This window comes from Rattus norvegicus, chromosome 10 (genome assembly GCF_036323735.1).
Source record: "Rattus norvegicus strain BN/NHsdMcwi chromosome 10, GRCr8, whole genome shotgun sequence".
Taxonomy (NCBI): Eukaryota; Metazoa; Chordata; class Mammalia; order Rodentia; family Muridae; genus Rattus; species Rattus norvegicus.
In genome coordinates, this window is record NC_086028.1 from 45,788,651 (window position 1) to 45,802,547 (window position 13,897).

Here is a 13,897-nt window from a genome sequence, read left to right on the forward strand (position 1 = left end):
TCTAAGAACCCGGTGGTGACTGTGCCAAGCAGAGGACGTAAGAACAAGGAAATGTGAGAGAGGAACCTGGGAGATGGATGGCAGGAGTCAGTTATGAGACCAAAAGAATAGTGTATGCCTGGGCCTTGTGGCAAGCACCTCCCTGAGGCCATGCTTCAGTCCCTTGACCTTGGGTCTTGGAGGCTCACAGAATTTACAACAGGGACCTAAAAGGGTCTACCAGTTTCTCCACAGTCCAAAGCTCCTGGCTTCCTGGAGGGAGAGGTGTCTGGTCTTGTTAGTGACTTACTTTTGTTGTCTCTTGTTCCCGCTCCGGTTTCACCAACATCTCTGAAGATAAAGGTATGCTGGTGTGTGTGTATAATAAAGGCCTGTGCGTATGGGCAAGCCACAGTCAGGGCAGTCAGGGGAGGGAGCACAGGGCTTGGAGCTAACCATGTGGGTGGGGCTGGGAGGGACAGAGAGGAGACTCTGGAGTTCTATAAGGAATCTACTTCGGGTCGTCCCTCCAAAGGGAGGGCTCCCAGGGAAGGCCTCTGTTTGGGTATCTAGAGTCATGCCTGCAGCCCATTGCCCATCTTTCTCTCCCCCAACCTCTCCTTCCTGGTCCAGATCCTGGAGGCAACACCTCTCCTGGAGGCCTTTGGTAATGCCAAAACCGTCAGGAATGACAACTCCAGCCGCTTTGGGAAGTTTGTGGAAATCTTTCTGGAAGGGTGAGTGGAGCTGTGGCAGAAGTTCAGAGGTTCTGCAGAGTCCTTGGTGGCCCACAGCAGGAACCAAGGCTAAGGGGGTCACCTCAGTCCCCAAGACCTGACTGTTCTTCCCCAGGGGTGTGATCTGTGGTGCCATAACCTCTCAGTACCTGCTGGAGAAATCAAGGATCGTGTTCCAGGTAAGCAGGCCAGAGGCCTGTGTGGCACCAATGCTCAGAGCCTGGCTTTGGGTTGAACAAACCTAAGTACATAAGTATACTACACACACACACACACACACACACACACACACACACACACACACACACAAATACATGTGTACATATGGAGCTATGTATACATATATGCACGTATCTATATATATATATATGTAGACTTTGTGCATGCACGTTGTCTATGTCCTTGAGCCTGTGACCTCCCTTCTTCTACCCCAACATCCTGGTTGGCTCATCCCTACCCAAGAGATAACAGACTGTCCTCCACCTCAAGAACACAGGGAAACAAGGGTAGCCCAACACTTTACGCGCTCCAAGCCTTCCTTGCTCAAGGAAGTCTTACCTTATGCAGTCCTTCATTCCCCATCACGACCCTACCCATCAGTGCTTCATCTGTGGAACACATTACCCTTTAACTAACTAAATGACTCTGGGTGGCAGATGGGTTCTGTGAGGTCTGTCCCCATGCTGTCCCATGGGGGCTTGGGATTCAAGAAGACCTCAGCCAAATGGGATAACTGAACCATCTAAAGCCCTGTGTGTGCACGCGCGAGTCATAGAGTTGTGTGTTTTCTGGTGTACAGGTCTACTGTACATAAGAGAAAAATGGCTGGGTTTATTACTATTTTTTCTAAAGCAAGGCCAGCACCCCATCACACCAAGATGCCCTGGGGCCTCACCCCAGAGATGCCAGTCAACCTACAGGTCCCTGTGTGTTGACACGTTTTTATGTGCCCACCTGAACCTGGATAAGTGCCTGAGGGGGTCACTCTTTTCTGTATCCACCTTGCTTCCCCTGCAGGCCAAAAATGAGAGAAATTATCATATTTTCTATGAGCTGCTGGCCGGCCTCCCCGCCCAACTGAGGCAGGCCTTCAGCCTGCAGGAGGCTGAGACCTACTACTACCTGAACCAGGTGAGTATGCACAAGGGGTCACCCAGCTCTGTGGCTCCAAAGTCCCAAAGCCCCACAGCTCCTGGCAGCTGTGACAGGGACATCAGGCCTCCATAGAGAGAGGAGCCTGCTAGATCTTTCCTCTCTTCACAACCAATGGGATGGGACTCCATGTCCCCTCTCTGGATTTCAGTTTCCTATTCTGGGAAATGGGGACAACATAACACCTCTAGGGAGAGGTGTGGGTGAGAAATACATGCCATGGCTTAGTACTGGCTTGTGGGCCACCCTTCATTAATGCTATGGTCAGATGGCAAGCCCTACTCCTCCTCACGGTCTATGAAGCTCTCCTGAGTCCTCTCAGAACCTCCTGGAAAGCAAGACCTGATGGGACCTCAGCTTGAGAACTGGACACTGACCCCAGCCCCTGCCCCAACCAGGGTGGGAACTGTGAGATCGCCGGTAAGAGCGACGCAGATGATTTCCGCCGCCTGTTGGCTGCTATGGAGGTGCTCGGCTTCACCAGTGAGGACCAGGACAGCATCTTCCGCATCCTAGCCTCCATTTTACATCTGGGCAATGTCTATTTTGAGAAACACGAGGTAAGAGGTGCTCAGAGCCTCTTAAAGTGCCAGCCTGTGCACTTCCTCTCTGTCACACGATGCCTGTGTGCTTCTTCCGCCTCGGCCTATTCTTCTCTCACCATATCTGAGAATCCTTCATATGTGTAAGAAAAGTCAGACGGTTATTTGTAGACAACCAAAAACCTATTGCTTATGTTTTGATTTTGCTGAGTTCTGGTATTTTTCTTTGGAGGCATTGCCACGTAGATTATTTTAAAGCTACTTTTAAGCAGTTTGTCTGTCTTCTCTTATACTTTGTGGATGTTTTAGTTGTTTTTAAGAGAGACCTGTCTCTCTAGGCTGGGGATATAGCTTGCTGGATAAGATGCTTGGGTAGCATACAAGAAGTCCTGGACTTGATGCTCATCTTGCCATAAAATCAAGTGGGTGCTGTACCCCTGTAGGTGGAGAAAGGGAAGACAGAAGTTCATCCTCAGCTACACACTGAGCTTGAGGGTAGCTTGGGCTTTGCCTTAGTTTAATTAGGGCTGGCTTACAGTTTTAGAGGTTCAGGCCATTATCACCAAGGCAGGACACATGGCAGCTTGCAGGCAGACATGGTGCCGGAGGGGCTGAGAGTTCTATATCTTGATCCACAAGCAGCGAGGAAGAGACTGGGTGTGTTTCACAGTGGGCATAGCTTGAGCACTTAAAGTCTCAAAGCCTCTGAAGGAGCTGAAGGGGTTTGCGACCTCATAGGAAGAACAACAATATCAATCAAACAGACCCCTCAGAGCTGCCAGAGACTAAACCACCAACCAGAGAGTACACATGGCTCCAGCCACATATGTAGCAGAGGATGGCCTTATTGGGCATCAATGAAAAGAGAGGCCCTTGGTCCTGGGAAGGGTGTAGGGAAATGCCGGGTGAGGAGATGGGAGGGAGGAGTGGGTGAGTGGTGGAACACTGTCATAGAGGCAGGGGGAGGGGGAATGGAATAGGGACTCCAGAGGGGAAATCGGGAAAGGAGATAACATTTAAAATGTAAGTAAAGAAAATATCCAATTAAAAAAAGAAGAAGAAAAAAGATCTGGAAGCCTTGCCCCGACAGTGACACACTTCCTCTAACAAGGCCATACCTACTCCAATAAGGCCACAGCTCCTAACAGTGCCACTCCCTATGGCCGAGCATTCAGACACATAAATCTATGGGAACTACACCTATTCAAACCACTACAGATTTCATGAGTCTCTGTCTCAAAAAAAAAAAAAATAGTAAGGATTGGCAAGGTGCTCAGTGGGTAAAAGCACTTTGGGGCCCGCATGGAGGAAGGAGAGAAGTAACTCCTGAGAGTTGTCCTCTGACCTCCATGCATGTCATGTTGTGTATATCCACATATAAGAACACAACACATAAATAGTTGGTTTTTTGGAAGATAATTTTGTAATTATATTTATATACAGAAAACTTGTGTGCATTTAACCCAGTTTAGTGGCGAATTCTTTAGCCTTTGCCTTTTCCAACTTGGCAATGGGAGCCACAGACTTAGGACCCAGGATGTTGCCTCCCCAGTGGCGGCAGATCTCATCATATCTGTCATTATGATTGGTCCTAATAGCTTCCACCAGCTTAGCCAGGGTACCCTTGTCTTCCAAGTTAACCTGTGTGAAGGCAACAGTGATGCCTGTCTCCCTGTGGACCAGGCACCCTAGCCTGGCCTTTCCCTTGATGATGTAGCAGGGCACCCCCCATCTTTCGACAAAGGGCAGGCAGAAAACCACCAGCTCAATTGGGTCTATATCATGAGCAATCACCACCAGCTGAGCCTTCTTGTTCTCCACCAAGATGGTGACTGTATTGACCCCTGCTCGGAGGACAGGTGGTCTCTTAGTTGGGAAGTCCCCTTTGCCTGCACCTTTTTTTCTCAGCATGGGCCAGCAGCCTTTGCTTCTTCTCCTGCTTTGTCTCTGGACTGTACTTGTGGGTGAGCTTAAGCAGCTTGAGTCGCTGTTTGCCTGTCCAGGGCCTGGGTGAACTGGTTGATGGCAGGAGGTACCTTGAGCCGCTGCAGCCTGATGTAGCGGGGCCATTCGACGAAGCACGTGAGATCTCTTTTGGGCTGGATGTCCTGCCCAATGCCGAAGTTCTTGGGCCTTTTCTCAAACAAAGGACTGACCACCTTTTTGGCCTCCTGTTTCTTAATGACAGCAGGGACCAGGGCCACTTTCTTCCCCTTGGTCTTCTTTCCTTTGGGCATCTCGCTTGGATGGAAGAGAGCAGTTTTTTGTTTTTGTTTTTTTAAAAAACCTTCTTTAAGGTCAGGCAGTGGTGGGTAGTAGTGGTCTATGCCTTTTAGTCCCAGCACTTGAGAGGGAGAGGTGCATGAATGTCTGAGTATGAGGTCATCCTGGTCTACAGAGTGAGCTCCAGGACAGTGAAGGCTACACAGAGAAACCCTGTCTCAAAACAAACAAACAAACACATTTATTTTATTGAAAATAAAATAAATCTTAAAATAATACTCCATTGTAGTAAGAATTGAGATATAGATCCAGGGTTGGGGATTTAGCTCAGTGGTAGAGCGCTTGCCTAGCAAGCGCAAGGCCCTGGGTTCGGGCCCCAGCTCCGAAAAAAAAAAAAAAAGAAAAAAGAAAAAGAGATATAGATCCAATTGACAGAAGATGTTTATGCAGTTGTCCTTATCTTGATTTAAAAACCAGGTACTTATCGTGTATACAATTACCAAGATATATTTGTGCCTGATTCTAGACTTTAGCACATTGCTGTTGTTGGTTTGTCTTCTTGGTTGTTTTGTTTTCTTTGAAATAAGGTCTTGCAGCTCTCCTGCTTCAGCCTTCCAAGTTCTGGTACTGTAGGCATATGCCTCTATAGCCGGCTGGTGCTGAGAAGTCTGTCTTTACACTTTATGTCTGTGTGTATGTGTGTGTACCATGTGTGCAGGTGCTTGACGAGGACCCCAAAAGAGGTTGTTGTGTCACTCAGGTAGAGATGGTTGTGAGCTGCCTGGTGTGCAGGGAGCCAAACTGAGGTCCTCTAGAAGAGCAGGGCATTCTCTTAACTGTGGAACATCTTTCTCCCTCTCCCTCTCCCTCTCCCTCTCCCCCTCCCTCTCACTCTTCCTCTCTCCCTCCCCTTCCCTCTCTCCCCTCCCCCTCCCTATCCCCTCCCCTCCCTCTCCCACTTCTCTCTCTCTGTGATGGAGGCTAGGGATCTTCTTCTATTGCTCACCACCTTAGTTTTGGAACTGATCTGTCCCTTCAGTGTGGGGATTACAGATAAGCACTACCATGCCTGGCTTTTACTGTGCTGGGATCTGACCTCAGGTCCTCACACACGCACCAAACCACCTCCCCAACCCAATTCCAGATGCCCATTAGAAGTAATGGGCATCATGCATCTGTAGGCACACTCTATCTGTAGCCTGTCTGTTTTGTTTTGCATATTTATTTTGGTGTTGAGGATGGATCCTAGGACCCCACACATGCTAGGTAAATGCTGTACTCCTGAGCCACACCCTCACACCAGGCTGCTTTAATGTCTGTACTGTTTCTTTTACCCCAGAGAGCACCCTTCACTTCTTCTCCTGTCTTTCTCTGATGTTCTAGCTTGTTTCTGCTTTTATGAGAACTCTAAACTCAGCCCAGTGGTTTAGCTCAGGCTTTCGGCCCTGGTGTTTTGCACAGACTGATGCCCAGGAGGTGGCCTCGGTGGTGAGTGCCCGGGAGATCCAGGCTGTGGCAGAGCTGCTTCAGGTCTCTCCTGAGGGCCTGCAGAAGGCTATCACCTTCAAAGTGACTGTGAGTCTGAGGGCCCTGCATCCTGACAAGGGCCTATTCCTCCAGGGCCACAGTGCCCCTTTTCCCCACCTTATAGGTCACCTCCCAGTAAAATCTGGAGAGGTGGAGCCTCACTTCAGGCCTCTGTGGGGGCTTTTCTCAGCCTTGATTACCTTATTCTCTTACTCCTGCTGGTGTGGCTGGAGTGTGTGTATCTGAGGGGAGAGGGGGGTGGACACAGGCATGCACGACATGGTCACCTCCAGAAAGCCTTCTGTAATCCTGGCTGCTTTTTCTAAGGCACTCTTGCAGGCCTTAGAGCTATCTCTTTATGCCTGTCTCCCCAATTACACCGGCAACTGTCTCCCCTGATTGAATGGCCAGGTGCAGAGAAAACATTCTGTCCTGACTTGGCCAGCAATGAGCTTGAGACCAGTTACCCCATATCTCCAGTGTCCCTCTCCCATGCTGCTAAAGCCCCAGCCTCCAGAGGCTTCCTGAGGCATTGGCTAGTCAGCTCTCTCTCAGGGGTCATGTTCTTCCCAGGAGACAATTCGAGAGAAGATCTTCACACCCCTAACCGTGGAGAGTGCCGTAGATGCCAGGTAAGACTGTGCCCTTCCATCGTGATTCCCAAACTCACAGCACCTCTGCCCTGAGCCCACTCACCCTCAGCCTAACATGGCCTCTGCTCCAGGGACGCCATCGCCAAGGTCTTGTATGCATTGCTATTTGGCTGGCTCATCACCAGGGTCAACGCTCTGGTGTCCCCAAAACAAGACACGTTGTCCATCGCCATCCTGGACATATATGGCTTCGAGGTAGGGCTGAGTGGGACCAGACTGGGCCTTGCTCTTGGGAAGCTGTCCAGTGAGGCTGGTTGGGGACAGTGTGACAGGTTTATGTGACCACAGCTCTGACATGTAGCACTGGGGAGCCGTCAAGCTTACCTCAGCTGGTCAGGGGTCAGAGGCAACTTTTTGGAAGAAAGAAACATTCGTAGGTGAAGGAGCAGTATCTGTGGCGGTCAGAGGCATGGGAGTGCCTCTTTCGAGGATCCTGTTATTGTGGGAAGACTGCTGTATTCAGTGAGGATAATGGGGAAAGGCTGGGTAAAATTCCCTGACTATAGCGGACACTTAAAAGGCACTGTTGTTTATAAAGCCACTTCATCCAGAAGCCATGCAAGGGAGGTGTTCCCAGGGTCCCCATTTTACAAACAGCCAGAAAGTGGCAAAGCCAGGACTGGAACCCAGGCAGAAGACCTGGTGGCCCAAGCTGTGAGCTCTTCTATGGCCCCCATCTGGTGTGCAGAAGGCCGTATGATCTCTGGGGTCAGAGTCCAGCTTTTTGAAACTGCAGCCATGAAATGCAGGGAGGGGCCTGGGCTTGGACCCAGAGAAGGTACACAGTGCCCATAGTGAGGACAGATGGGTTGCTGACCGAGGAGGAACCAGACCTAGCCTCCATCTGCCTGGCAGGACCTGAGCTTCAACAGCTTTGAGCAACTGTGCATCAACTATGCCAACGAGAACCTTCAGTACCTGTTCAACAAGATCGTCTTCCAGGAGGAACAGGTATGCAGCCTCCACACTTCTGCTTGTCCATCCTTGCTGGACAAGAGCCTCGCTGAGGACACAAAGGGTGTCAGGAGACACGGAGAAGACAGTATTATAAGCAGGAACAGGGAGGGAAAGTGTTGGGCGACTGGGCCTAGAAAGGAGGCCTCACAGGACCTTTCTAAGGCTCTGCTGACTCAGGGAGTCAGGAAGGGAGGCCCAGAGGGTCCATGCCACCCTGCTAGGATACTGGCTCCCTGTAACAGAAGACAGGACACAGAGATAGGCCAGCCTGGGTGGAGGTGGCTGAACCCACACTATCCACAGGAGGAGTACATCCGAGAGCAGATGGACTGGAGAGAGATTGCCTTTGCCGACAACCAGCCCTGCATCAACCTCATCTCCCTGAAGCCCTACGGCATCCTGCGCATCCTAGATGACCAGTGCTGCTTTCCACAGGTAAGCCCAGATGCTTCTGTGGTCTGAGTCCTCTCCAGTCACCTGGAGTGACTGAGGATGGAAGTTCCAGATGGGGTGGCCTGGGTCATACTCTTGACTTAAACGCAGGTTACGATGTTAAGATAGGCGACAGGAAATTGGCTGATTCAGCCACAGCTGTGGGTTTCTCTTCCATGACTAAGCCTCTCAGGACTGAGCCATTTTTCTCCAGTACTTTTTGGGGGAGCAGAACCATCAGGGCTGAAGAATTTGGCACTGGACCAGAAACAGGTGCTCAGGCCCCGCTGCCTCCCCCCTCTACAGGCCACGGACCACACATTCCTGCAGAAGTGCCACTACCACCACGGCGCCAACCCACTCTACTGTAAGCCTAAGATGCCACTGCCGGAGTTTACCATCAAGCACTACGCAGGCAAGGTCACCTACCAGGTGAGGGCGGAGACAGCTAGCACTGCCTCAGGTGCTGTGCCCTGCAGGCCGGAGACAGAACCACAGTGTGGGCCTCACCATGATTCCAGTTCTGGACCTGTAGCTCCTCATCTGTGTGGCCTTGGGAAATAAGTTCTGTGAGCCTGTTTCCTCATCTGAAAAAAAAAAGGGACTAATAATGTCAATCTTCTGGGGTAGATGTGAGACTTAGGGTAGATTTGACAGTGTCAGTTACTAGTAACCGTGTCATGTGGTCACTCTTATCCAAGTCACGACATAGGATTTCAAACTTCTGCCTCCACTTGGGCCTTATTTTCCTCATCTGCAGAATGGGTAGAAGGAAGTGAGGCCCAGTCTGATAGTGCCGCTTCTGAAAAAGTGAGCAGGGTGGAGTGGATGGGGAGAGGCCAGGTCTGGGGAGAGAGCCCATTCCCTCCTTGGACAGAAAGCAGACAGAAGTCTGGTAGAAGATGAAGGACCTTGGAGGATTGGGAACTTGTCCTTGCCACATCCTGGCTGTGGACAGGTGTGGGTGAGTGGGACCAGCCATAGACCCACCAGTCTCCTTTTCAGGTGCACAAGTTCCTGGACAAGAACCATGACCAAGTGCGCCAAGACGTCCTGGACTTGTTTGTGCACAGCCGCACAAGGGTAAGTCTGCCTGGTCTCGAACCTGCCGCAAGCCCATGGTCCCTGCCCACATTCCTGGCAGTGCCTGCTGCCCCTTACTTGATCAAGCCAAGCTCTATCTCTGGCTCTTCTCAGGCCAGGAAAAGGGAAACCCCTAACCCTGTCTTGCTCTTTAACTCACCCCTTCTCAGCCACCTGCCAACCCACCTGTCATGGGCCCCGCCTCAGCCCCTCCTGAGACCCTCCCAACCTGCCTCACAGCGTGAGACAGCACACCACCAAGACTCAGTTCTCAATTCTTCATTTACATCCGAAGCCTGACACTCTGGGGAGTGCATAGAGGCCAAATTTGGGTTGCTTGGAGGGCCAGCCCCATTGCACACCAGCAGGGGAGCCTATGTCATAAAGATAGTTGCTTCCCCTCCCCTGTGGGCTGTCCCTTTCCTGACCGGGGACAGGTTAACAGCAAGAGCTGTGCATTTCCCAGAATAGAGGGAAAAGCGGCCTTGCAGGGGGCTGGGTCCCCTGGGAGGTATTGAGCCCAGATGCAGGCCGGGATGGTAGGATAGCTAGAGTCAAGTTGTTTCTCAGAACCGTTCAGTCCAGGCCTTGACCCTTTCCCTGTCTGTCACTGGCTTCCAATACCCTGCCCCCTGCAGGTGGTAGCACATCTCTTCTCCAGCCATGCTGCACAGACTGCCCCTCCACGCCTGGGCAAGAGCAGCTCCATTACCCGCCTCTACAAGGCTCACACGGTGGCGGCCAAGTTCCAGCAGTCCCTCCTGGACCTGGTGGAAAAGATGGAGAGGTGGGTCAGGTGGGAGGGCAGAGTATCCAGTGTCACCTTTACCCTGTGGCCCTCAGGGGTCGAGTACCCACTCTCTTTCTCTGAGACCTCACACAGCTTCTCCTGCCTCTGCCCAGGTGTAACCCCTTGTTCGTGCGGTGCCTAAAACCCAACCATAAGAAGGTGAGGCCCCCCCCAGGAAAGCCAAATCCCTGTGACATGTGACATTGGACAAGTGGCTTGGCCTCTCTGGCCCCCTACCTGCCCACTGCAGGGACTCCTTGCCCCTGAGATAGAGTGGGTGGTGTGCAGATGTCATCTCTGGGCGTTCTTCTAGGAACCCGGTCTCTTTGAGCCGGATGTGATGATGGCACAGTTACGCTATTCAGGGGTTCTGGAGACTGTGCGCATCCGCAAAGAAGGCTTTCCAGTACGGCTACCGTTCCAGGTGTTTATCGACAGGTACTTCCTTCCACTGGGTGGTTCCTAACTGCACAGACTCCCCTCCAGGTCCGCAGCCTAAGCAACATAGGGTCTGTCGTGCAATGTTGTTCAGGCTGTACACTATACAAAACATGTTAGGTTCAACATGGGAAATATATCTGTTCTTTCTTCTTCTTCTTCTTCTTCTTCTTCTTCCTCTTCTTCTTCTTCTTCTTCTTCTTCTTCTTCTTCTTCTTCTTCTTCTTCTTCTTCTTCTTCCTCTTCCTCTTCCTCTTCCTCTTCCTCTTCTTCCTCTTCCTCTTCCTCTTCCTCTTCCTCTTCTTCTTCTTCTTCTTCTTCTTCTTCTTCTTCTTCTTCTTCTTCCTCTTCCTCCTCCTCCTCCTCCTCCCCACCTCCTCCTCCTCTTCCTCTCCCTCCTCCTCCTCTCCCTCCTCCTCCCCACCTCCTCTTCCTCCTCCTCTCCCTCCTCCTCCTCTCCCTCCTCCTCCCCACCTCCTCTTCCTCCTCCTCTTCCTCCTCTTCCTCCCCACCTCCTCCTTTTCTTCTCTTCTTCTTCCTACTGCCCCTGCTGCTGCTGCTACTACTACTACTACATGTCTTCTCTTACTGGGTGGTGGCTCACACATGTCACCGTGTGTGTGTGGTGGAGGTTACAGGACAACTTTTCAGAGTCAGTACTCTCTTTCCATCCTGTGGAAAACATGAGTCATCAGAGAGTAAACTCAGGATGGGAGGCTTGGTGACAGGAACCTTTCTTTCGTAATCTCCATCTGTATTGGATTCCTCTAGGTTGATTTTGATAGTTATTAGGACAAGTTCCAGCAGATGTCAGCAAAGGGTCTTGTTCTGCCGAAACAGTGGGTTACAGCTTTGATGCCTTGAACTAGTTTTGAGGAGTGTTGTGAGCAAGCCACCCATTGGACCACACCTCCCAGTCATGGGGATGGGATAACATCAGGCCCTCAGGCTGAGTTTGGTCCCCCAGGTACCGGTGCCTGGTGGCCCTCAAGCTCAACGTGCCAGCAGATGGGGACATGTGTGTGTCATTGCTGAGTCGGCTATGCACGGTCACTCCAGACATGTACCGTGTTGGAGTTAGCAAGGTGAGTCCTCAAGACCCCACGTTCAGGGATATCTGAGGGGTACCCAGATGTCTCAGCTTAGGATGTTAATCCACCTCAGCTCTGCTCAGAGGCCTCCTACCCCGTGTCTGATATACCTGTACCCTAGCTTTCGCTGCTCGGTTCTTGTGGGCTCCTCAGTAGGGGTATCCACTGCTGCCTTCCACCTCCAGCTCTTCCTCAAGGAGCACCTGCATCAGCTACTGGAGAGCATGAGGGAGCGAGTCCTGAACCGAGCCGCCCTCACCCTGCAGCGCTACCTGAGAGGCTTTTTCACCCAGAGACGCTTCCGCTCCTTGCGGCAGAAGATCATCCTACTGCAGAGCAGAGCCCGTGGTTTTCTGGCCAGGTGAGGCCCACGGAAGGGGAAGTCTCTGGAGTCCTTCAGGCTTGGAGGAACCTAGGCTCAAGCAGCGAGCTCCCTGTCTCTGGAGGCATGCAAGCTGACAGAAACTTCCACAGGAAGGATGACTGATTCTCCAAGTCACTGTCCTCTGACTGTGGGTCCAGCCGAGAGGATATTCCTGTCACCCACACACCAGGCCCAGGGACTAACACATGATGAGATGGGTAGCAAACGACCATTGTGAGAGCAACCCAGGCCCTGGTCACTAGATTTTCTGTGTATTGGGCTACGTCTCTGTCCCACATTGAACTTGTTTTCCTTTGAGAGGGAGGGTCCCAGGGTGAAATAGGATCAGTATCGGAGATATCTCTGACTTTCTGTCACCCCGTGGCCTCACGTTTGACTCCTCAGACAACGCTACCAGCAGATGAGGCAGAGTCTGCTGAAGTTCCGTTCCCTGGTGCACACCTACGTGAACCGCCGCCGCTACCTCAAGGTACAGGCCTGCCCGGGTCGGGGCACACTTACCTCAATTACCAGTCCCTGCCGTGCCCTCCGCCTGAGCTGGGTGGCTGTGGCTCCCCTGAGGCCTGTTTCCTGGCCTGTTCCTTGAGGCATAGAGAAGGGTAGAAGGAGATGCTGTATGGAGTGATGTAGCCAGCACTGGGGTCATAGAGAGCTGCAGACATGGCTAGCACTGGGTGACTTGAGTCTCTTTAGTATGGTCTGATGCTTAGCTCACTGGTAGTCTTGGGCCTCTGTCACATAGAACAGCTGCCAGTGCTAAATGTCATTTCCAAAGCTCAGAAGACATGCAGGGTTTCCCAGAGTCCTGCCGATGCGCCACGCCACTTGGCACCTCCTCCCATCTCTGGCTACACCTTTGCCTCTCTTCCTTATCACTACCTCAGTCCTATCAGTGCCACCGGGAGCCTCCGGGCCACAGGCCCTTCCCTACTGCTCGCGCCTGCTCAGGCTACCTGTGCCCTGACCATTTGCTCTCCTGCAGCTGAGGGCAGAGCGGAGGCGCCGGGCACAGGAGGCATGGCTGCGTGAGCAGGAGGTGGGTGCAGGGTCTGAGTCACAGCAGGGGACAGGGAGGGAGACCAGCAGGTGATGTGTGGCAGCTGTCCCTTCACCCCTTGACCATCCCTTCAGGAGCTGAGCAAGCGTGAAGTGGTCCCGGTGAGACACCTGGAGGTGCCTGCTGAGGTGGCTGGGCTCTTGCAAGCAGCAGCAGGTGCGTCATCTCTAACAGCAGGGGAGGGCTGGGAGAAGACGGCAGTCACTACATGCTTGCCCTGTCTCCAGGCCTCAAGCCATCCAGTGTGCCCCAAGTGGCCATTGTCCGGGCTCCTAGGCTCCAGGCTGAACCCTGTGTCACACTCCCCCTTGACATCAACAACTACCCCATGGCCAAGTTCATCCGATGCCACTTCAAGGTAAGGGCGACACAGCACCTGACATGGGCACAGACACTCAGACCCTGCCACAGCTCTTATGGGGTGGACATGACCCTATTGGAAGCCCTAGGGCCCTAACAGTCATGAGACTCTCTTAGACTCTGGCTGTAGTACACCAACCAGCCTGGATAGTCAAGACCTGACTAGGGGGTGGCACAGAACTCCCCTCTGTGTCCTGTCCATGGAAACGGGCCCGGCAGGATTGCTCTGCCTCTCCTAGTTGCTCAATGGACCATAGTTTCCCTTCACCAGACCCTAGGTTCTTTATCTAGGTACTGGAGTGGGAAGCCCACGCCATGGTCTCCCATACTCTTCTCCAACCCAGATATGTCTGTTGTCCCCAGTATTACCCCCCATGCCCTCCTTGTGTCCCCAGGAACCTTCCTTTGGGATGCTGACGGTGCCCCTGAAGATGCCTCTCACACAGATGCTTGTGGAGCACCATGCAGAAGCCATAAGTGTCTTTAAGCTA

General features: G+C 52.2%; 1 protein-coding gene across 1 annotated transcript in view; it reads left to right on the forward strand.

Moving 5' to 3' along the window:
* Myo15a (myosin XVA) overlaps positions 1-13,897 on the forward strand; it is a 58,567-nt gene that overhangs the window by 11,744 nt on the left and 32,926 nt on the right. Inside the window, exons 7-28 of the mRNA NM_001427826.1 lie at positions 337-342; positions 613-716; positions 832-895; positions 1,734-1,847; positions 2,267-2,428; positions 6,095-6,208; positions 6,734-6,792; positions 6,885-7,008; positions 7,669-7,764; positions 8,074-8,205; positions 8,509-8,634; positions 9,208-9,285; positions 9,924-10,072; positions 10,189-10,234; positions 10,389-10,513; positions 11,481-11,598; positions 11,790-11,965; positions 12,374-12,458; positions 12,972-13,025; positions 13,121-13,202; positions 13,274-13,404; positions 13,802-13,897. Of these exons, the coding sequence (NP_001414755.1) occupies positions 337-342; positions 613-716; positions 832-895; positions 1,734-1,847; positions 2,267-2,428; positions 6,095-6,208; positions 6,734-6,792; positions 6,885-7,008; positions 7,669-7,764; positions 8,074-8,205; positions 8,509-8,634; positions 9,208-9,285; positions 9,924-10,072; positions 10,189-10,234; positions 10,389-10,513; positions 11,481-11,598; positions 11,790-11,965; positions 12,374-12,458; positions 12,972-13,025; positions 13,121-13,202; positions 13,274-13,404; positions 13,802-13,897 (2,241 nt within the window). The remainder of the gene's footprint in view (positions 1-336; positions 343-612; positions 717-831; positions 896-1,733; positions 1,848-2,266; positions 2,429-6,094; positions 6,209-6,733; positions 6,793-6,884; positions 7,009-7,668; positions 7,765-8,073; positions 8,206-8,508; positions 8,635-9,207; positions 9,286-9,923; positions 10,073-10,188; positions 10,235-10,388; positions 10,514-11,480; positions 11,599-11,789; positions 11,966-12,373; positions 12,459-12,971; positions 13,026-13,120; positions 13,203-13,273; positions 13,405-13,801) is intronic.